Consider the following 23,869-nt stretch of genomic DNA (forward strand, 5'->3'; position numbering starts at 1 on the left):
ACGTCACTGTGGATCATCTGCAAGTGAACAGTTGAACTAGAGGCCAATCACGACGCCGTGGCGTTTACTTTTATTGTATAACAACAAAATACATACTCGTAGATCCGGTATTGCTTGGCCGAGACAGAGCGGAACTCGATGCAGGAGACGCTACGGTGGTCTATATTCTATCGTCTGCTAGCCTACAGTACACAGACCTGCGCTACTGAACGCATTGACACGTCATTAGTGGTCCCGCTCATGCCGCAGACCGGTGGCCGTGCAGACACAGTACTACCTTTACTGTAGAAGTACCTACATCATATTACTAATATTACATATCCTACATTATTCTGGCGCTACCACAGAACACCTACCACCAACTTCACGGGAAAGCCGGGATGTGAGCGGCTTGGCTTGTCTTGAATTGCTCAAAGTAAGATTTGGATAAGCCGTTAAAAGCCGTAAATCCTCCAAAGCCATAAGCCAAAGCTAGACAAAGCATTAAAGCCGCCGAAGCTTCGTTCTCTTCTGATTGGTTACGACTAGCAGGCGTATTTTTATGGTGGCTTTGGACTGTTGTGGACGACCTTTGAAATGGTCATGGCCCCGCGCCGTAATAAAACACGCGGCAAGGCAACAGCGGCGGCAGGTGAGTCGTGTTCGTTGGTGTGCTCCCTAGCGAACAGCAACATACCCCTTACAGGTTCTAAGCAGGTGCCCAGGTGCGCGTTCTGCGACCTGCCACACAGCGACGACATCAACGGGGAGCTTCTGAGCCGTAACGGCCTCCACGTGCACTACTTTTGCATGGTAAGCCGCCAATAGCACAAGAGGGTCACGTAACTATACAACACCTGACATTGCGCAGCTCTTCTCGAGCGGCCTGCACCAGAGAGGCGAGGAGGAGGACCCGCTGCGCGGTTTCCTGGAAACAGACGTGCGCGCCGAGCTGCGCCGCGGCAACAGACTGGTCAGTGCACCTTCTCCGTTGCAAACAAGTTGTAAACAGTGGAGATGATTGGGGGTTAGAGTATTCTAACCCGTGGACAGAGCGTGCATGAGAAGGCGCTGCAAGAGAATTTCATCAAGCATGCGGGGTGATGCAGGGATGCAATATAGAGAATGTATAAAGAGAAGACGAAACTACGCTGTGGTACGAATTATCAGCATAATTCAAACGCGAACATTTCCGAAGCTACTGCAGTGTGTTGTTTTGTTTCCAGGTACACCGGCATTTGCAAGAGCGGCTTAATTCAAGACTCCAAAATGTACACTCGCGATCACTTCATGCTTGTAAACCTGGCACAGATATTACACGTCGCACTTCCACGTAATTACGCTCCTGATCGCGTTTCAGTATGTGCTGATGGTACTTGATTTGTGCGTAGAGTTCAAACGTACCGCAAGTATACTTCGCGGTGTGTTGGCACATTTTGTTTAGAAGCTTTAGCACCTGCCCAGAAGCAAACACAGCGAGCCTGAGTTTGAAAGTTCGCGCGCCCCAAGCACTTATCGCGAATAACGAGCGCGGAAAACTTTAGCCTTTTGCTATTCAGCGCAGCATCATGCGTCAGCATTTCGTATGGGGCCCAGTGATAGAGAAATCGCTTACCTTTGCAATTAAGGCAGACGTGTTTTTTTTTTTTTTGTTCCTGTTTTTCTTGTTCTTTTTTTTTTTTTCTTTCTCTCTCTCTGTCTCTCTCTGCTTGTCTTCTAAGGTAGTAAGCACCTTTCCATAAAGGCTTCAATTGGTAGTCAGTGCACTGTCTTCTTGTTTTGTTTCGTTTTTAATGCTGTTTGCTCCCAAATGATGTACCAACTAGCTCGCCTAGTCCTGTTATTGAAACACTGTGAGCCATACTAGTCCCTGTGATTTGGGGGACAGCCATAAGCACTTGTGCAGTAAACATGGAAAAGGCGTAGGGGCAGAAGAGAAAAAAGCTGACGTTAACATTGAGACCCATTTTGGGTGTCTTTTTTGTCTTGTCTGTGGCACAGATATGTTGTTTCTGCAAGCGAAGAAATGCCACGGTCGGCTGCTGCCTACGGGCATGCAAGAAGGCGTTTCATATGCCCTGTGGAGTTGATCGGGACTGCCTGCTTCAGTTCTTCGGTGACTTCAGGTGAGCTGGTTTCCAGGAGCTAGCCATGAAGAATCATTCACACTGGTGACTGACAGTGGTCGCGCAACTCAGTTGGTCACAAATTGGGCCAGTTGTTCACCATTCTGGGCCAGTTGTGCGACCGTGGTCGCAAATCTGCTAAACCAATCAGGTGCGCAAAAGCAGGATGTCTGTATACACCAACACTTATTTTACGTGGCGATGGCATGCGAGCAGACTTTGAACGGCATATCAAACCACATTTCGGTTTGCAGACTGGCCGGTCGCACCACCTCCTCAAGTCGCCGGTGTGAATGACAATAATACGGCAGTGCTTACCTCAGGCAAGAGTTCTAATGCTTTTACACACAAGTGTGGCACACTGCTTGCTCCTACAGATTACACTCAGTGCTTGCAGTATGACGAAATTCATTCAGTTCTGGAAACTTGTTCCCAAGAGAAAATTTCAGTCACTGACCATGTCAAAATAAATGTTTTTGTTTTGTAACCCTTACGGTATTTCTTGACCACAGGCTTTAGTCAGTCTTAAGTCATAAATATAACATACCCTGCAGTCACCACATCTCCAGTGCTCTAAAGGACACTTGCTTTCTTTTATTCAACAATGTAAGAGTCCGCCGTTGTCACACATTGGTTGCATATCCCCTTCAGTCAAGCAGTTATGTTGGACTATGTATAAATGTATTGATGTTAAATGTGTGTGGGTAAAGGTGCTGCAGGCACCATTGAAAAATACTCGATACGGTAGGATGACACTTCATGCATTTTCCAGTGAGTCCGCGTAATTAGAGTAAATAAATTTCTTATTTAGTCTAGCTCCAGTCGTGTCGAATTTTTAAATAAAAATAATTGAATCACCACTTCAAAACTAGTGCATGCGCAAGTTAATTATTGGCTCCAGGCAGCACAAGGAAGGAAAAACTGTATTCCTTTATGATAGCTGATGGAATGCAGCACGTCAAACATATTAGGGCTTTCAGTAAAGTGGTCATGTATAGCAATATTCTGCACACTAAAGTGATAAGGAGTTGCACTGTGTAAGCGGTAATTACAATTTACCCGCAGTGTAATGCCCACAATACTTTGATGACATTGCAGGGTAGAACTGGCAATACAAGTCATGTACAAAAATGTGTAACCCAGAAATGTGTAAAGCATCACTGAAGGGTGTAGTAACAGCAATAGATGTTATACAAGAGCATTTTTAGGAGCTCAAGGGTATTTCAAAAGCAATAAATTAAGCCGCATTTGTCATTTTCATAACTGCATAGCTTATTTCTCCACGTAATTTGACGTAGGCACTTTCAACAATGTTTTCTGCATACACTTCAAAGAGTTGGCTTTGTTAAATAGTCGCTAAAGAGAAAGTTGAGCTGAAGTGATAGATTAGTGTTTCTTATCTAATGGGCCAGTTTTACAACAAAACACAACTTTTTTATGCAAGAAAATGATCAAGTACAGTGGAGTCTCGTTGATACGATTCTGCATACGTTTTTCAGGATTTTTTTTTTCTTTTTTTTTTCGATGATATGATTTATTTGGATAATACATCGGATGATGCGCTTTGTTTTCCGGCTCCCTTGAAGATCATATCAATCAGATTCCACTGTAGTGCACCGGTCAGCATTTGATGTGATAACTTGGACGGCAAGGCCGAACTTTCGAAGATGTCGACTTGCACCACTAGGCCTTGCAGAGGTCTAGCAACACTTGTTTAAATATACTTGTTTGTGGAGACGGTGCCTTGTCTTCCCCTACTCTTCTCCACAATGTGGTGGCCCGGTGTCCTAGTCTGCATCACATCCATGATTCCCAAGGGCAGTTTTATTCTACCTGCGGGACCAACCTTCCCCGTAACATCTGCCTATTGTTGCACTGTGTCAAGCTGGCACTCTTAGTGCGCAGTTTTTGTCTGTGCCCCAAAATGATATGTCCACCAGTCCAGCGCCAAGTTCACGTCCCGGTTTCAAGTCCCACTGTGTGCTCAGTATGGGCCTATGCCCTACAGCTTCTTCAATTCACACTGCCCTGCTGAAAGTGCAGATGCACTCTCGCTCGAGTCGTTTCAGCCAAGCCTCTACCTGGCCCCAGATATTTGGTTCCTGCAAGCGGAAATCGGCGTGAAATCAGCTGAAATTTCAAACGAAAGATTGTGCACCCTTATTTTCAAGGGGTGCCAGCTACCTGTAATGCCTTCATGTAAGACGCACTGCCTGCAACGTCGCTGATTATGGCACCTTACTTTGGTAAATGAAGAAAAAGGGAAGAGGTAAACAAGCACAAGGATGTAGTTTGCAATCATGCTTGCTTCTGTTTACTACCTCAATAAAATTAGGAACCCAGCTATCGGTGTGTGCGTTTAGCAAAGGCTTCTTGTCTGTGGAATTCTTGTAATTAGCTGTAACGCTTGAGCAACAGTTTCGGCCAAAGTTGATGCCCTCGGACATTTGGCACTCATATTGCATCTGAAGATGAGCAAAGCATAAGGGATGCATCGATGTAAGCACTGATACTTTCGCAGCTTTTGTTTGCCAATGAACATGGTTGAAAAAGGCGCAGCTGTGTACGTGTTTTGTCTGTAATTAAGTTCACTCGCCAGTTTGCACTTCGATTAATCTTGTTCAAATTAATTTTTTTCATACCCATGACTAGTAAAATACATGAAACCTGCAGAATGTGGCATTTGACAGTGGATTAATGCCTGATAACACTTTGAAATACAAAAGTGGGTGAGCTTTTGGAACTCGACTCGCATGGCAAGTTCTTTAGGACGTGAGATCGGAGCAATCTAGCCTTGTTCAATTGACCCACTATTAAATCAAGCCTCAAATGATTCCGCTCCAGGGGCATCACTGCGTGCATGTGCTAAGCAGCTGCGATGCTTCATGCATAGCGCATACTGTATGCATGATGGATGACATATTATTTGCACAGAGGTGTGATTGGCACGGGCATTGAGTTTTGCTGAAACCACAGTGCTGTTAGATAGAGGAGAAAGTGAAAAAGAAATAAAATTTGGATGCATGTCCACAGTTGTGAGCTTTGACGATGCGCCTAGGAGGTATGGCGAACCCATCTTCTGTGCAGCTGCCTGGCAGGCAGCTGCACAGGAGATGGGTTTACCAAAATATTGCATGGACGAGACGTGGCAGAGCACACAGCTGTGTCAGAGCAGTGATGGCAGGTAAGCCGTACATTGTACATGGTAGCAGCAAGTGTCGGGCCTGAGAACTGCTGCAGCACATGCTGTGGCAATCAGAAAATAGATAGCTGGAAATGTCATTAAGTGTTGTTGAGGCAGTATTTTGCACAGGTACACTAGAGACATCAGAAAGAAAAAAAAAGTTTGGCTTTTGTCTCTTGCAAATGCATGCAAGGGAGAGCATTTTGTTTCTGCAAAGGTTCCACATGTGTTCTGTTCTGAGCACAGCCTTTGCATTGTGGGTCACCATCATGCAAGTCTTTTAGTCAATTGGCATCACTCTACAAAGTGTGATATGACACGACTAACATCTTGCTATATGCTGCATAATACTAAGTTCAGTTAAAAGAATCTGCTGTTTGACTATTTTCAAGCATTTAGAATGAGTAGTGTTAGTAGTCTCAACAAACGCACTTCAAAAGCTACATTGTATTGTAGCTCTAGGATGTAGCCTCAATTTTGTTAATTCCTAGAGGAATGGAAAGGCAAAGAATGTCTTGCTCAAGGCTCAAGCACCATTTATTGGCAGGGTGAGAGGCCGTGAAAAAGTGAGCAAGACTGTGCTCGATCTGACTTGATCCTCAGGCATGGTTGTCTTTACTAGCACTTCCATTCACTTCAGGTGCACCTTTACTGACAATATCTTTAAAGCCGTCTTGCTGGGCAAACTCATACCTGTGCCGTACTGAAATATTTTCACCACCACTACTTTGCTTCTGTGAGGATTGTGCAAAGGTGCACTGCGCAATTGCGTCGCACCTTCGTCAGGGGGTGTGACACCGTGAAACTTGTGTTTTTAGGGAATCTGGAAGTGTTCAAGGGTCATTAACTTGCACCCCTTCAGGGGTGAATCTTGTCAGGAGGGAGCAGCTGCTTGCGGGGTCCCATCAATACCCTCCCGCCCTCAGTGAAAATACCATAGGCTGCTGTTTTCAAGCTTATGCTGCACTGCTTGTTTTGTTTAGAGTGTACTGCGCAGCGCACCGCCCTCGCCAGAATGTGGTGCCACTGGAACGGGATGGCCCTAGCCTGTGCTCCATCTGCTCCGAGGAGATGGTCCACCCATCAGTGAATGTGCTGGTGACGCCCTGCTGCAGGCAGATGTTCCACCGAGGGTGCATCCAGGTTAGTTGCATGTTACACACAGCGGCAGTAGTCGGGTCATCACCACCACCCTTGTGACGTGCAGCGCCAAGCCATGAGCGCAGGCAGCCACTTCTTCCGCTGCGGCCACTGCAACAACCAGGAGGCCTTCCAAAGAGAGATGCAGGACCACGGCATCTACGTGCCTGACCAGTGAGTACATCCCGGCTCAGTGGGGCTCCCTTTCCTACAGCGTGCTGTTCTTGCAGAGATGCCTCCTGGGAGCAGGAGCCACATGCCTACGAGGAGCTGCTCTACCGGTACCAGCACTGCGACGCACCACGTTGCTCCTGCCCCTTAGGGCGCAGCCACCACCAGGAGGATAGGTAAGGGTGCCGCTCTTGTGAAGCACAGCTATACTATGTGACAAAATATGTGATAACATACGTGACGAAAGCTGTACTCGCTTTCATCACATATGAAAGATATAGGCATGTATCATGTAATTCGATGTAACATAAAAAGTATGAATCAGTATAGAGGTAAACCATTCACTGTGCAGTCGCTGGAGGATGGTGGTGTGCGACAGCTGTGGCTCCCAGGGCGTCCATGCATCCTGCGGCAACGTGGCAGGCACCCACTGGGTCTGTGCAGACTGCCGCCAGATCATCACTCGAGGTGAGTTATGCCACAGGTGCCTTTCTTTCCAATGTTTTTGCTACGTGAACAACTTTAGTTGTTCCAGACCCATGGGTCAGCAGCCTCACAACCGAGAAAGCGGTTGTGGAGCAGGCCAGCCAGCTATTGACCAAGGTAGGGAAGAGAGAGCCAAGTGCTGACACTGATATACAAATGTAGCAATATGTTTATTTCATCACATGTGACCCCGTAATGTAGCCATTTCACACCTATCAGGTCAAGTGTGCTGTGAAGTGCCACGTTCTGGTCTCTGCTCTTGCCACACGCTTGTGTACAGCCGGCTTTCAAAGGGGGGCTGCAGCATCCAATGGCTGGGCAACACTTTTGAAGCACATTTTGGTGTTCAAGCCAGTTAAGACAATGCTGGCCCAAGTGAAGAGAGGCCACTGTGTTCTTACGTGTAAAGGGCCAGCTTGCAATGTGCGTACGCAGTTCCCGGTCCAGCCCAGCAGCCATCCAGCAGCCGCATTGAGAAGCGCCCGCCGCAGCACGAGGTTATCGAGATTGACAGCGATGATGACGACGACGTACCTCCGCAGCAGCTCTCAGAGCGCAAGAAACCGGGCGGCTGCCGCCTTCTGGACTTCTCCATGCGTGGCGCAAACTCTGACGACAGTTCCACGCTGCAGCTCATGCTTGAGACAATCAACGGCAGCGTCATTGTGGCGGTTGTAGCACAGGAACCCTGAACTATGAATAAATGGGCTGGCCCAGGAGCTCACCATGGTTCTTGGAATGCCACTCTTGTTTCTATAAGCTTCTTTCACTACATAGGTTGTGCTGTGAAGAGTGCTGGTCAATAATACCCACCGTGCCTCCTTAATCAGTTTCGACTAACACTAAACTCGAGCTCCTGCTAACAGCTCGGTACAGACAGTATATCTGTTCTGAGTTTTGTCGTTGTGGAAATTTTGCATGTACAGTATGTTGTGAAGAAAAATACAATGTCAAATGCATCTGTGTCCCATAATTTGCTGCTTTTGAGTATAGGCAGGTAAACACAGTACCAAGCTACAGAGAAACTGTTGCAATATGTGTTTATTCACTTCATGCTTGTCAACTCGAAACTGTGGCACTTGAACAATGATACAATCAACTGACCAAGCTAATCAAAGAATGAAATGAGCGGTTAGTGTTCGCACCGCAACTGACAGCCCAACTGGCTGTGGTGCATGTTGACGTCGACTGTTGCTGGACAGCTAGCTACAAGCATGCTTCAGAGGCCAATACAGAATTCCTGACAGTGATCATTTCCAAATCGCGTGATTGAGTTTTTGTGGCTTGTAATGCTTTGAGCAAGAACGGGTAGGTGCAATTGCTTTGTCACTTTGCAATTAATCGGCTTACATTGACAGCGTGAAGCCCCAAGTTCTTTATCTAAACTCTGATCGCACGTTGTAGCTGGCTGTTTATAAACCTGTCTTGCAGAAAGCTTGTGTCGTGCTACAAGTTTTCACTAGCACAAAATTTCGAAATTGAGATGGTTGAATTGTTTGATTCGTCTGCATAAATAGATATCAAAAAGGATGGAAGCAGACCGAACGCGTTTATTTGGTCAGGTTGCAGGGTTGCCGCTAAGATCAGGGGTGATGATAATATACAAGAAACGATAATGTGCTCCCAAAGCGTGCACAATATTCTTGTTCAAATATTGCTCGCAAATGTTTCCAAGTGTTTCCAAGTGAGCCACCTAGGCCATGTAGGTGGCTTACTTCGAACTGCCACACTTTGCGACATTTACACTTGGTGCCTTCAAGTAAAAGTGTACTGTGTGTTTCTGTGGCTTCTAGGGGATCACTGACATTCGACAAGGACTTCTGGCATCACCGATTGGGACGCTCACGCATGACGGTTTAAGACTCTGCTTTTCTGCCTGGCTCGTTAGAACGAAAACACTGCAAATAACAGAACGAGAATGGGTGACACAGAGCTGTAGGTTCTGTAAAAAAGAAAAAAAAAAAAGCCTTGAAAAATAGTTACTGCATATGCTCCCAGAATATACAATAACTAGAAAGAGACCCGAAATGCAAAATAAAAAGGAGAGAGACTACACCGTGTCATACATAATTGCTACTGCTGTCTGAAGGTTCAGGTGCGCGACAGTGATCGGCTGGAAGTTTAAGAAGGAGAGTGAAACGAACACAAGGGCAGCTGTCGACTCAAGAAAGGCATTCATGTAGGCGATTTCTTTCTGGAACAGATGTATCCCCGCAATTTACCCGGTTACATGATCTGAACTGCCACTCGCATTGATCAGTCTACCTGCACGTTTTATTTTCTGGTGACAAGTCGCCTGCATGTGGGCCCTGGGTATTAGGCATCCAGGTCATGTGGGAGTGCCACTCACTGAGGCAACCCGCCCTCTTTCCATTTCACTGGTTTGTAAACGGTAAAATATGCGGCATTGACGCACCACCTGCGCTCAAGACAGTGCCCCCTTCCTTGCACCAGCTGAGGAAAATGCCCATCAAGTAGACGCATGTGGTTAGCATGTACCAGGCAAGCAATTGCAATTTAATAGTGCCCTTTCTTTCCTACCTAGTCCTCCCATGAGCAGAGAGCAGCACCATCTCTTTGCGATTGTTACAAGGTACTATGTGCTGTTGCAGCTCAGACTTTTTGTCGCGCAGTGTAAGCACCTAGTTGACGATGCTGCACATATTTAGCTAGTCTAACCTCCCTAAGTCACCAGCGCTTACATAGTTCAGCCTGTTCAAGGAACAACAGGTGGCTATTTTTCACAGTGGCTGTTCAAAGCTGCCATTTCCCAGTTAGTGCGTTGTCAGCTGGTTTTTTTGCTGCAAGGATGGGCTCTTCATTTCACATTCACGAACAAGAACAAGCCCAAACAAACAGCACACAGGGTCGAAGTATAAGTGTGAAGAGCCCCAGCTGTCGTCATTAAAGTTGTGCCTCAAGTAAATGAAACAGATCTGGTTTGAAATTTACCCAAGTCCTAGTCTGAAATGTTGCTGTATACAGACAGCACAGACGTTTGACGGTACATATCTTATTGCGACGAGCTTTTCCTTGTATGTATTTTTAGCATTCTGCAGTCTGTTTTTTTATGTGCAGCTGTTGTCCCAAGGGTGGTGAACGTTAACATGTGGCGCTTTTAAGTTCAGACATAATGGTTATAAAATGGCAACTTCTGCAGCAGAGTTTCATGTTGGGCAGCCTGGTATAATGCATGGTGTACAAATATTCTGGCCCATCCTATGGTGACTTGCTTGCTCTTTGTACAACTGTCCGAGTGGGGCACACAGTTCACTAGAATTGTGAACTGTGTTCACATCACAGACGGTGCCAATGCCTGTGCCATACAACCCTGCTGTCAGTGTGCTGAAGATGTATGGGATGAACACCGAGTGCAGCGGATCCATTGACTGCGTTGCTAGTGTTGCTTAACTCCTTCGGCGCCATGCCATTATCTCAAAGTCTCACCCGCTGCGGTGGCTCAGTCAGCAAAGGCGTTGCTGCTGCTGAGCCCGAGATCGCAGGATCGAATCCCGGCCGCCGCGGCCGCATTTCGATGGAGGCGAAATGCAAAAACGCTGGTGTGCTTGCATTGTAGTGTACGTTAAAAGAACCCCAGGTGGTCAAAATTAATCTGGAGCCCTCCACTACGGCGTGCCTCATAATCAGAACTGGTTTTGGCACGTAAAACCCCAGAAAGAAGTATCTCAAAGTCTGACCAAAAATTGGCATATTTTTTTTTATTGACAAATTTTTTTACAATTCCAGGCAATGTTTTAAGGGGGTATGGACTTGATATTTTGGACAACTCATTTTATTGCGTTAAGTGAAGGTCCTAGAGCTCTAAACCCTAGAAAAAACAGTGACATGCCTCAGAACGCCGTAAATAACATAACAGCTTTTCCACAGCCAGTTTTGGTTTCATTTCCAGGAGGATACTGTGTTGTGACGTCGCGACACAGTAATGTGGTCACGTGGGAGCAGGAGATTGCAACGTTTTGACATTGGCCCTCACAATGAGTGGCAGCAGCATACGTGGCGACCGAGAGAGCTGGAACGAGTGTCAAAACGTTGCAATATCTTGCTCTCACATACTGTGTCGTGAAATGCATTGCTTGTTCCGTTTAAACCAATTATTTAATGTTGCATGTATCGGCACTCTGAGGCTTGTCACTGTTTCTTCTAGGGTTTAGAGGTCTGCGACTTTCATTTAATGCAAACAATGAACATTCCAAAATATCACGTCAATACCTCTAAGTGTTTACTTATTCGAAATCTCAACTGTTATGTAAAACAGAAGGTTAACGGCACCATATCACCTGCCATGCAATACGTATGTAGAGAGAACATGAAACTCGACATTTGCCTGCAGAGTACACTTCGAAACATACCAATGGGTCACCGATGTCCTCCACATCAAACATCTTTAGTGACCAAGAACTTGAAGCGAGGTGGGCATTCAGGTGCCTTGCTCTGTGTTATTCACATCGAAAAAAGTGACGAGGTGTCTGCCATAACAGCCACTTGGCTAATAAGCGGATGGAAAGCTGCGTGGCCGCCATATAAGAACCCTTCCAGAATATCATTAGCGATTAAAAACTTGGAAATTCCAAGTACGACCGCTTGGGAAGAACACAGATGCCGTGTGCCGTGCGAGTGTGGTAAGCTATACTTTCATAGAAATGGGTACTTGCACTGTAATGTTGACTTTGTATCTGAAGAGCTTATAGATTTTTTTTTTTTTTTTTTTGCAGTCGCTTATAATACAGCACAAAGAGAAAAGCAGCTGGCTGTCATGACATCGGACCTGGCGAGTGAAGATGACAGCAGCCAGCGCAGAAAGTGGCAGCAGCGGCAGCGGAGACGTGCCGCAAGATTAATTTCTTCAGATGAGGATGCTGCAGACAATGGTGGCTTTTCGCAAGGCTCTGAGGAAACTTTTTCAACACGCTTCCGTCTGCAAGCAAGCTTCGCGACCCGTCCCGAGCCTCTAGTCCCACTGAATAGTACCAGTAGCCGCCCGACTGATGTGCCTTCCCTGGCGATGACCTCTGAGCATGCTGGATCTTCAGCCATGCCTACATCATCCGTGCAAGGTCAAACTTGCAGAGAAAGGATTTCGCGAAGTCAAGTGAGTAGAAGTAGCGCTAGCTGTCTGTACATGTACTGTCATCTGCATGTTCTTACGAATAAATGTAACTGCTCATTACCTTTTTTAATGACAAAGTGGAACTATCTTGTTAGACTCCAGAGTTGCATGTGGGCTCGCTGCTGTAGCAGCTGTGGTGAAATACTGACTCAAAATTTAGCAAGTAGGTCTTGTAGCTTTCTTTCACATTGTTTAAGAAATGTCCGAATCCTTATTGCGGTTCCTTAGTCTAGTTGTCTCTAGTTGTCATCTTCGATATACTAATGCGAAACATTGTTTTGCTTTTCATTTAACAGCATTGCCGAAGAAAATTCATATTGCCGTTCCTTAGTTCCGAAGAAAATCTAGTTGTCATCTACGACGTACTAATGCGAAACATTTTGCTTTTCCTTGGCAGGACTGCAGAAGAAAATTCTGAAGTCGTTGGAAGAGATGAGAGCAGAGCTCTCAGCACATGGAGACATTTTAGAGAAGTTAGAAATGTCGTACTCGCTGCGAGCACATGCCCGGAGTCCCAGACCTGTTGATCGCTGCGTGCTTGATGTACTACCATTGGCATCCCAAGAAGGGTTGCAGGAGCTCGAGAGTCAACTCTCTACTGCTCAGAGTAGGACTAAGCTTGTAAGTTTTGTCTTATGTTTATTATTGTTTAAAGTAGCATAATGCACTTAAAATTTTTAATGCATTTTAGGCATATAATAGTATTCACTGGCATTGTGGCTGTCATCTTGGTAGTATTACTTGCATAAGCCTGTGCCTTTATTTGCACTGTTTATATATGGCTTGCCTCCAGCAGCAGCAAATGCCATGACTAATTTACAAAGGCGGCATTTGTGGTATTATATGCCTTGTTGCTTATATATGTTGAATATTTTGCCTGTAAAATGATTCTGTACATCTGGCCACTGATGCTTAACATATCTTCAATTTACTGAATGTAGCCTGCAAAAAGGGCTGAAATTATTGCATTGTCAATTTTCATTAGTGCCCTTGCAACAGCCCATGGCAAGTTATTGGGCACGTCCTCAGGTTTGTGCTGTAGTAATAATAATATGCTGCTATAGTGTTCTCTTATAATACTTCTGTTCCTAGGTCTCCTGCCTGTCAACAATAGGAGGATCGTCTGCACAGGATTCCATGCACCACATAATGCGGAGGTGCATGCAAGACAGTTACGCCCAAGGCTTTAGCATGACGGGGAGGAAAGGGAAGAAACCATTTGTGGGCCTCCGCCTTTTCAGTACCATAATTGGTAAGCCAGCTAAAGCATTTATTTTTAACGAGATGGCGTTAAGGGCCCCGTGTCGCAGAAAATTCGGTGTCAGCGGTGTTGTCCATCAGGAAGAAATAATCCCGAACCACAACCACACAGGCCCTCCCCTCCGCGTGGCGCATAGGCGTTACTGAACTAATTGAATTTCTCAAATTAAAATATGTCTGAAAATTTGTAAAGTACGACTTACACACAACCTACAGACGTGCGTCGAATTGTAATTTGAATACACGAGAAAACATAATTCTGTTAGGTGGAAACTCGCACACAAACACCTTTTTACTTGCGATAAGTCGCTGCTTGTAGCCTCTGCCTTACGGGGGTATGAGCCATTGCGCTGCCGCCGGGATCGGCCCACTACTGTTTTCTGTCGACGTTACGCCACAAAGAAATCCCAGGATTCTAGCCATAGACAGATGTGCTGTAAAAAGAAATGGGACTGGGCAGGCCATGTAATGCGTAGGGCAGATAACCGGTGGACCATTAAAGTTACAGAATGGATGCCTTGGGAAGGAAAGCACAGTCAAGGACGGCAGAAAGTTGAATGGGAGAATGACATAGGTAATTTGCAAGCTCAAGTTGTAATCGGCTAGCGCAAGACTATCGCATTCCACTCTTAAAGGTGAAGTTTAAGCATCCTCCAAGTTTTTTTTTTCACCCGTTTACTGCAGGCATAGCATACCTGTCAACTCTCCCAATTTGTCCGGGAGACTCCCGAATTCCAACCAATCCTTCTGATTGTTCGTACGCAGCCATAAAGTTCCTGAAAACCTGCCCCCGCTCACTGAACGAAAGAAGAAGACAGAAAAGTGCACGTCGTGCAGCACAGCCACATAATAATTGCCATTAAGCGCAAGGCAACTAGCTGAAGTCAGATTTAAATCCAAGCCTCTAGCTTGTAGGCCTAATTCAGTTCACTTCAGATCAAGACTTGCATTGAGAACTGCGCCAGAGGCGAAGGCCTAATATGCATTGCACAATGACCGGTTTCCTGAAGCCAGCTTCGCCGCTTTGAAGCGTGTAGTGTGGCAAAGCAAACAGGGAAAAGGGCCCACTGTAACAGGTGACAGTAATTATAACAGGTGACCTTAATTATATCTGCGCGCATGCACCATCTCTGGTGACAGTACGAACGTCAAGACATCTAATAACTGCACAATACTAGGTACGTATAAAGATCAAAGAACACGTGAGATTTGGGAAGCGTTTTGCATTCAATCGCACGGAAACTCCTGCGTCAGCGTACCCTCCGTTTCTCTGCATAGCTGCGAGATTAACTACTTGTTAAAAACATGATCACCTGCTATGACGACGCGCCTGATGTGATGAGTTCATTCCCTTCCCGGCGCAGAAACCGTGTTTTCTGGCCTTCCGCGCTGAACCTGTGCATCGTATATATTGCTTTCCCAGCAATAAACCAGTGGTTGTTAGTTCAGCGCCTTGTCTGTCTGCTCACTTCGTCCCGTCCTAGCGCTGTTTGTTCCCGCCCTAATCTAATAACTATAGTGGCAGCCATTCCAAGCTATTTCCGACATTGCTGTGGCAAAAAAAAGAAAAATTTTTTCTCCAACGTATCGCGTCACATTACCTTATGTCCAGCCTCAAAACTTGGCGACATCTGTTCTTCAGCCGGTGCTGCTATGCCTGCCTTAACTGAAATTAACAGTCAAACCTAAAGTTGGGACTTAAATAAATTGTAAAATATTTGAAACATTTAAAAACCTAAATCGTGGTTCCATGGTTTTGTATTCAAACTTTTCAGAGGCAGTGAAGAAGAACTTCCCTGATGCTACCGACATGATGCTGCGGTCGTATGCAGCTGATTGGCTGCGTTGCGCTTCGTCAAGGATCCAGAGAAGGTGCAGAATGTTTTCTCAAATGATCTGCCTGTGCTCTGAAAGCATTGCCATAAGCTGTAGGTGCCTCGGGTATGCTGCATGTGAGCTCGTAATGGTTCGTGCATATGCCAGACCCAAGAGCTTTTTGGGTTTCTGTTCATTGTGAAAGGAGTACTGACAGAAGAATCGGTCTTGTTTTAATCCTTTAATTGATAGCCACCGACCTAGTAAAGGTGCTGCTACTTCCCCAAGAGTAAAACAAATAATTGCATTGCCTTCTAGTGCGACTGAAGCAGCCATGAACAGCGTGGCTTTGGACGTGAAAAATGACAGTTAATGCATCATTGAAACCTCTTGTGGTGGTCTTGTGGTACGAATACCACACACACAGCAAAAAAAAAAAAAAAGTAAGAAAGCACAATATAATGGGGTTTTTTACGTGCATAATTTACGATCGTCGTAGTGGGGGACTCCAGGTTAATTTTGACCACCCAAGTTTAACAAGTGTTTTTGCTTTTCACTCCCATCGAAATGCAGCCACTGTAGCTGGGAATCCAACCCATGACCATGCACTTAGCACAGTAGCCACTTGCCACCATAACGGGTGTACGACACTATGGCCATGTTTCAGAAAACCAAGTCAATTCGCCACTTAATGGACAGGAGGGGATAGCATGTCCCCCGGCTTGTGTTGAGGACCAATTTGCAGCGTTCAGAGTTTGCAATACCACGCGGCTGCAATCTACTCTTTCAGTGTCATTATAAGTCTCCTTTTTTACGTTGATAGCTGCACTGTGCTTGATGCATATTTTGAAAAAAAAAAAAAATGTTCTAATTTTGACTAGTCAACAGCCACCTAAAAAAAAAGTGGCAGAGGCAATTTTTGTATCGCTACTCTTGCTTGTGTTGATCATATGTGCTCTGTTAGTTTCCTGTGCATTACATAATATCAGTTATGCTCTGCATTCTTGCAAAAGTATGATTGATGAAAGATTCGAGTTAATCTTGATACGAGTCTAGCATTTTGTATTGTCTTTTCATTTTCAGCATTGGAGTGCACCAGAGGATGCCAGCTGTGTCAAGTAGTGTGGAGAACCCATCTGTTCTGGAGCAAAGCTTTCAGGAACAATAAAATAAAGTGACTTTTCCCGTGCAAGTAGTTGCAAAATTGGGGGTGTATATTGATTACACGTCAACATTTTTTCGCTGGTCTTGTCTAATGGTATGGCATGCTGTAAAAAAACAGTGAATGCAGGAATACTGCTCCAGTTTGATGTTTGAATGAAGCACAGTTAATGGTTCTGAAATCTTTGAGAACCATTCGTATTATGTAATAGTGACTATTCAATTCATAGATCAAATCGAACATTTGATTTGTTATTCAAAAGTTTTCAATATTCGCACATCCCTTAGAAATTGAGAAAAGCACCATGCTCCTAAGAAACTATTTTGGGGGCCATCAGAATCATCTCTCTCCCCCCCCTTGTTGCGACAGTAGTAGTACTTGGGGCCAACTTTGATTGAAATGTAGGTGCATCATTCAAAACAAGCTTTTCTTCACCGAGTGCAGTTCGTGCACATGTCATACTTCACCTGGAAGGATACTCGTGCGAACAGGTGCAGTCGCAGTTTCTTTACTCATTATAATTACCTTAACCGTTACAACAGTGAATCACTTAATTTGTGTGTAGTGTTCAGCCCATATAAAGCGGCAAATTTCTGTTTTCGTCCCCCCCCACATTATGAGTTCACACGCTTCCAATTGTGCAGAGAAAAAATACGGTAGATTCAGCGCACCTGTTGGAATCTAGGATATGTTAAGTGAAGCTACCTTGAAAAATACGTACCATGCAAAGAGACGCACAGTGTGTCATTTTTATTTCCAACTACGCGCAGAGAACTGTTTACTACATTCTCCAATCGCAGTTCCGAGTCGATTGGTTTTTGATGAAACATGCATGTAACCAGTATTACCGCATTTTACGGCATAGCGAATAATTGTCTGCGCGACAGGACGCTTCTTGGCTTGCAGAATGTGCTTCAGCCCCATGACACGGGTGCTAATGCCACATACTCCCACAGTTCTTTGCTTCAAAAGCTTTTAAGGGTGGCAGCTCCATTTAAAGGCCAAAAACTGGCCCATAAATTGCATTTTCGGTTTGTAATTTTCACAGTTCCAACACCCTTCATTTCCATTAGATTTTATAAGTTTTGTTCTAATGAAGATTGCTTGGAATGTTTTTCTTTGGCTAGTCAAACACTTGCAATTTCAGGGAGAAAATAGCCTCTGTCCAATGAACCTGGTCACATCTGTTATATTATAGCTCTCGTAATTAATTTTTACCTAAAAGATAAATGCACGGAGTGTGTGCTAAACCAAATTTTAGAGCAATCTTTTTTTCAGGAAGTATTTTTATTGAGTCATGTTCACGTGTCAAAATTTTTTTTCAGGCAACTTTTGATGGGCTGCAGCTCTAGTTCAGACAGACATAGGACATTGGTTTGCACCTTAGCACACACCTTAGACATTTCAGGTTATTTCTATATCCTAATCACTGTGCAAGTTTTCTTTTTTTTTTTTCTCGATTCAAATTTTTCTTCAAACAAAAGAACCCAGTTGCCAAAGTATATCAGGAACTTTTTATCCTAATACAAAAATCATTACATTTTTGGAATCACCACTTCAAAATATGCGAGATGTGTAAATTTGACTAAGATCTATTCATAAATGAGAAAGTTGGCTTTGAAGTGTGGCTTTCCCCCTTAAAGCCAGCTTCACTTTTAAAAAAACTAGCATATGGAAGTACAATGCACCACAACCATTTCTGTGCTACCTAGCGATAATATTTCAAATACTGATTGCGAACAAAGTATTTTGTTTAATACCAAAAGCCAGCTAATTAACTTTTTGATGTCAAAGTATTAGGGCAGAGTAAAGATCAATGAAATGTCATTGTCTGATGAAACGTATGTGTAAACCCCTCCTTTTGATGGAAGTAAGCTGTCATATTTTGATGTGCCCCGCAAGCAAGCACTCAAAACAAACCTCCGCGTTCTATAAAAGTTGAGTGAAGGTGCGCCCAGTGTGGAAACGGGGTGTGTGTGTCGTACCAGGTGTTTCACACTCTTGTACATTGCATCAGGCACACAAGTGAACGGCTACTTTTCACTTCAGTTATGGCTTTCTCAGCTATGGTACCCAGTGTGTGGCATACTATCACTGTATTCCTGTGCAGTCATCCTGCGGCATCAGTGACTTCCGAGGAATGCCTCGAGTGAGGTTTTGCATTTCTCGTGCACATGTATTGTCAAGCCAGCATGCCATAAGCTCGTGGTGCACAGTTGACGATGGCAAATCATGCGCACACAACAAGCACACGTTAAGACGGCAGCAGCACCCCCGCCACGTTGCCACAAGGAAGATTCAAGCAGAGGGCAAATGGCTCCATAGATGGACAGCAACTTCACTGAAGGTTCTCATTTATTATTTACAGGATGCCTAAACGCAAGTCATGCCACCTACACAGGTGAGGCAAGGACAACACACAAAAAGATAAGCATGCATTGCCATGCAGCACATGTCAATTGCTTGAGCCTGTACGAATGGATGGTGAGCGATGGCTATTAAATTGCCTCATCCCATTTTTGATATCTTGTATGTGCACATCTATGACTGTACTGATCCTGGAAATGTAAAGCAATTCGGGCTGTGCATCAGTTTCAACATTAAAACTTTTCCCAATATTGCTCACCAACTATGCGCAGCACTTCCGTTTCTTTTGGAGACTAGAGTGTCACCATCCCGCCAAAAAAAAGGAAACAAAACAATCTCAGCAAGATCATTGTGCATAGTGACACCGGCAGCACACCACACTTTATATAAGAATTCACCATGCCACTTGGCTAGCTGAAATAAATAGGGAAGTTACCGGGGCAAGTATTATGACAGCCAAGTGATAATCCATGGGAGTGTGATCTTTCTCACACCGAAAAATGGTTTTGGGTCGCAGAGTGAAGGAAGCCTCAATCAAAAGGACTGGCAAACATTTCTTGTCCCACAGTTCAGGCACAATGGACATGCCCTTGGTGCTTGGCTGGTCGCTGCACACACACAGCTTGTCTTCACTCCATCTTGTTCCGTTCGAACCGTACAGTCATGATTTCCTATGGAAGAGACACCGCTTAGAGGCCTCGCCCAGTAGGCATACTCACTTCACTACAATATAAAAGAGCTTCCTCATTTCCAGAAGCATGCATTAAAAAAAGAAAGGGAAAAAAGAATACAGTAGAACCCATCTTAAAACGAATGTCAATTTGCATTAAAGAGATGTACATTCACACCGCACCACCACTGCAGACACGCGAAGTGGCAGTCTCGCTGCCAACCACAATGACAAATGATACCACAACACAATACCTCGAAGAATATAGATTTCCTTTTTAAATTTTGGTGTAAGACCTATGTTTCCCTTTAACTGGCTGTATGTAGCAATGACTGACGACGGCAATGGCAGAAACTATGCCTGACTTATCATGCGACCAGCAGCACCCACCTCATCCGAGTCCAAGAGGCTTGGCAGGGCCCTGGAAGAGGGGGTAAGGAATCAGACAAATAAAACAAACTCTTAAACAGTGAGGATTTCCAATAAACTTACGTTTCTCCCAAGGATGAGGGAATGGTCTCCTCGACCCACTTCAGGTCATCCTCCTGCAGCGGAAGACGCACTTAAAGATTACTGCTGCTTCATCGCAATGTTGCATGCAGAAAAATTTACTGATTGTTCGTAATGAACATTAATCAGTGTAGAGAGCAATCAAGTCGGGCTCAATGTGTCCAGGTAATCGCCAGCTATGATGGTATTCTTGAGGCGTGCAATTTAACCCTGTAATGCCCAAACATAGTTCCACATAAATATTGGAATTCCCCTTTATTTCTTTTGTACATTCGTACGAAAAAAGAAATGTTATCCAAGTTAGAACTTAGCCTAGTAATTCATTAGTAACTGGTTTGTTGAGCTATCCAGAGATGAAACGTCACAACAGCATGTAAAAATGCAACTACGGGCTTTGCGTTAAGTCTCCCGCACTTAGATCAACATTCTGAGGCATGAAATTCGGCCTAGCATATATGATATGTTGGGCATTACAGGGACACTAAAGCTAAACACCAAGTCAGTGCAGAGTGACAAAGTATTGTCTGAAAGCTCGACTGTTCTTATTATCTCCTTCAGTCACGGTGTACACATTTGTGAATGCGACTCATTTTTGCCATTTCTGTGCAGTTGGGACAAGAAATAGACCACCAAAATTAAGCCTAGGGTAAATTGAACATTCTGCTTACCTGAAGTACCTTCATTTTACTACGAGGGAAATCTATCGTTAGCGAAGATTGTTTTGGAGAACGCACTACAGCGTTTTATGGGAGGTGTGACGTGGGATGTTTCTGTAGCAATTGTGAAAGAACTGGTTTGCCTTTCTAGTAATGCTTGCAACCAATAATAAACTTGCGAAAGTAATTCGCGCTAGTGTTACAATTCTTTTTTCATGGAGGAACGTATCACTATGAATGCACAATAATTAGATACTTAATTACTCTGTAATTATGGTGACTCATCATAAAATGCAGAGAGAGTCATTCTACCTCACTGACTTGCTCTTAATGGAGTCTACAGCACTTTGGCATAAAATTACGTAAATTTCATACATTTATTGACAGTCGATCATAATTCATTGACTGAAGGGGATAGTGCAATAATAGGTTGGTTATTATTAGAAGACAAAATGAAGGTTAGAGTTCTATTTTCTGAATCTCGCACCGAAACCCCGATTCGGGCACGTCAATGTGTAGTCATGGCGAGCTGGTGTTGTCAACACAGCGTCACCACCAGTCTCATTTTCGCGCCTTTTATGGCTTACCAAGCCTCTTCTCACGGTAAGTGTGGATTTACTGGTATTGTAGAAAGTTAATTCACTAATACAGGTCAAATCATTTTTCTCTTTAGTGCCTCATTAAGGATGCCAGTTAAGTTCAGCATGCCCCATGATCTCTCCAATATAAAACGTTTCCTACCGGATCCTCCTTGTTGGCAGCTGGCTGGCCTGCTGCTGGCTTCGTGGACCGCATCTTCATGCCCTCTGCAAATAAAAGGCGGTGGCTCTGAAGATGCGCTCAAAAGAAAAATGCACGTGACAAGCACTCACCAAACGCATCGTGAGGCTGCTGAAGGAATTCCTCCTCCTCTAACTCATCGTCAGCAGCATCTAGCAGTGGCGTGAAGGCATACCTGCATGGAGGGCAATCAAATGCATGCACACACATTTGGTTGATTCATGGGGTTTAATGGCAACTACGGCAACAACTGAAACTGTTTTTCAAGAAACATTAGTGGAAAAGTGCCCCCTCATTTCATAACATGCGGAAAGTGTGTGCCAATCTGGTCCCCAAACTGTCGACTGACAACCACAAGGACGACCGAGAGGTGATCGTGAGTGAACTTTTGCAACGTGTGCAAATTTAACCAAATCTTTTGGACAATGTCGTCACCAGCGACAAAATATGAGTACTAGAGTACGACCCTGAGACGAAGTGGCAAAGTTCCAAATGGCACACCTCAGAGTCCCCTCGGCCCAAGAAGGCAAGAATGAGCAAGTCAAAAGTGAAAACCATGCTAATTGTCTTTTTCGACGTCAAGGGTGTGGGTTCACAAAGAATTCATACCCCAAGGCCAGACAGTCAATGCTGCCTACTATACATGGATGTGCTGAAGAGATCAAGAAAATGGGTCGTCCCAACGTAAAAGGAGACCACCGATACCTTGCAGCTGCATCAAAACAATGCTCCCAGCCACACCTCTCTGCACGTCCAGGAGTTTCTGGCCAAGCACAACTTGCTGCAAGTTGTGCAGCAAGTTGCAAGGTGCAGAAATAATTTGTAATTTGACTTAGCACTACGTCCACAAGTTGCACTTGTAACACGTAGAATTACGTTTTGCAGAAAGCTCTGTGGATCAAAAACATCTGTATTACAAAACACGTGGAGACTTCTTTGACTGCACTACTTGGGTAGACTCCGCAGCACTGCCTTCGAATATGAAACGGAACATAGGAACGCTGAGCAAACTGGCACTCGATACAAGTTTGAGTTAAAGAATAAAGAAACTTGAACCAAAATTTATTTAAGAAACGCAACGTTTCGGAGCCCCTCGGGCTCCTTCTTCAGAGGTGAGATGGCGTAAGGCGTAGCAGTGCTTACATGTGTTTTCTCTCACGCTTTGACAGGTACACGGACACTTTTCGAATTTTGTTCCCAACCAGGCCGAATGTTTACCCTTGATACAAGTTTGTTTTGCAAGTCTCGATGGCACAGTCAGAAATAGCAAAGAAAAGAAACCTCCGAGTCTCTGCACCGAGGTGAATACGGGGCATCACACAGCACTGCAGTGTTGAGATGCGAGTGCACACCCACCGCTTATTGTTGTTGGTTGGACGCCAGAGGACCATGATGACCAGCAAAACCAGGGAGAAGAGCAAGTGCCAGTAGCCCTCGTCAAACCACAGCTCCTTCCAGTCCTGCAGGAAGCAGAGCTGCTAGTGCAGCACCAGCCACCAACCGGACAGAAACAGCACTTACCGTCAGGCACTCAGCTGTGCGGTGGTCGAAAGTCACCCACACCATGAACACAACGGATGCTGAAAGCAGGAGAGTTGCTCAGCGACAGACAGTTCTCCACCAAAACATTGCCGCACTTACCCAGAACGGCAAACACCAAAGTGTTGGTGAAGTGACGGTATAGGGAGAGTTTGATGACGTTGCGACGCAACCGCAGCGTGCGTGTTGTCTGACTGAGGCTGCTGAAGATCCACCAGCAGATGGCGCTGTCCAATAGGGCCAGCCCTATGCCCAGCACCGTCAGCAACCGGTCAGGCGTGTTCTTGGGCTGCACACAACAAATGGCCACACGCAAAATGCTCAGGAATACATGTCCGCTATGTGTGCCTAGAGTGATGCATGCCATGAGGCACGTCGAAACAGTATTATCCAGATAGACACCCATGATGCACGTACTACCCAAACTGCACACACTACACGGGTCTAAGTGGAATGTAATGCACGGAACACCCAACACAAAAAGCAGAGTAACGTAAAGACCCAGCTTGCTTACAACTAGACCACTGCCAAAAGGGCATGTGGGACCATTGCAAATAGATGCATTAGTGTGGCATGTAACAGTGATGTGAGTAACAAATGTTACCACGAGCAGGTTGTGAACAATAAAAGCGAACAGGTTGAGTAACTGCCAACAAACCTAGTAGTGTATAAAATGCTGTCAATTTTTTGTTGCTGTGTAATGATATTTGTTATTAAAACCAAAGCACTTGTACTCTGGTATGCAGATTGAACACAAAAAGTACCAACGAGCAGCTTAAGTTGGTAGGAGAGGCAAGAAGGTCTGCACTTACAATGCATTGGTCCGAATCGTATGTTTCCATTTTCATTAGTGCAAAGTGTATTGCAAGAAATTATGAAGATTTCATTCAAAGAAA

At 44.8% G+C, this 23,869-nt stretch overlaps 2 protein-coding genes across 4 annotated transcripts in view; one reads left to right on the forward strand and one right to left on the reverse strand.

Moving 5' to 3' along the window:
* Positions 1–356: 356 nt before the first annotated feature.
* On the forward strand, positions 357–16,481 carry LOC119457615 (PHD finger protein 7). Of its 2 annotated transcripts, XR_007467730.1 has the most exons (12): positions 357–631; positions 686–792; positions 851–952; positions 1,981–2,105; positions 6,273–6,432; positions 6,497–6,603; positions 6,660–6,776; positions 6,953–7,068; positions 11,820–12,835; positions 13,307–13,466; positions 15,250–15,346; positions 16,373–16,481. XR_007467730.1 is itself a non-coding variant. In XM_037719237.2 (9 exons), exons 1-9 carry the CDS (start codon positions 577–579, stop codon positions 7,776–7,778), a joined length of 1,146 nt encoding a protein of 381 aa, XP_037575165.1. In that variant the 5' UTR covers positions 357–576; the 3' UTR covers positions 7,779–7,830. The 2 variants fall into 2 exon arrangements, 1 of the variants encoding a protein (XP_037575165.1); XM_037719237.2 differs by lacking the exons at positions 11,820–12,835; positions 13,307–13,466; positions 15,250–15,346; positions 16,373–16,481 and adding an exon at positions 7,522–7,830.
* Positions 16,482–18,769: 2,288 nt separating this feature from the next.
* LOC119457618 (transmembrane protein 87A) overlaps positions 18,770–23,869 on the reverse strand; it is a 99,287-nt gene continuing 94,187 nt past the window's right edge. For both annotated transcript variants that reach the window (XM_049670280.1, XM_037719239.2), the window contains exons 10-17: positions 23,076–23,262; positions 22,956–23,014; positions 22,791–22,894; positions 21,527–21,609; positions 21,396–21,460; positions 19,981–20,033; positions 19,879–19,909; positions 18,770–19,489 (exon numbers count right to left, since the gene is read on the reverse strand). In XM_049670280.1, coding sequence (XP_049526237.1) covers positions 19,448–19,489; positions 19,879–19,909; positions 19,981–20,033; positions 21,396–21,460; positions 21,527–21,609; positions 22,791–22,894; positions 22,956–23,014; positions 23,076–23,262 — 624 coding nt within the window. In that variant the 3' untranslated portion in view covers positions 18,770–19,447. The remainder of the gene's footprint in view (positions 19,490–19,878; positions 19,910–19,980; positions 20,034–21,395; positions 21,461–21,526; positions 21,610–22,790; positions 22,895–22,955; positions 23,015–23,075; positions 23,263–23,869) is intronic.

Source organism: Dermacentor silvarum, chromosome 7, assembly GCF_013339745.2.
Source record: "Dermacentor silvarum isolate Dsil-2018 chromosome 7, BIME_Dsil_1.4, whole genome shotgun sequence".
NCBI lineage: Eukaryota > Metazoa > Arthropoda > Arachnida > Ixodida > Ixodidae > Dermacentor > Dermacentor silvarum.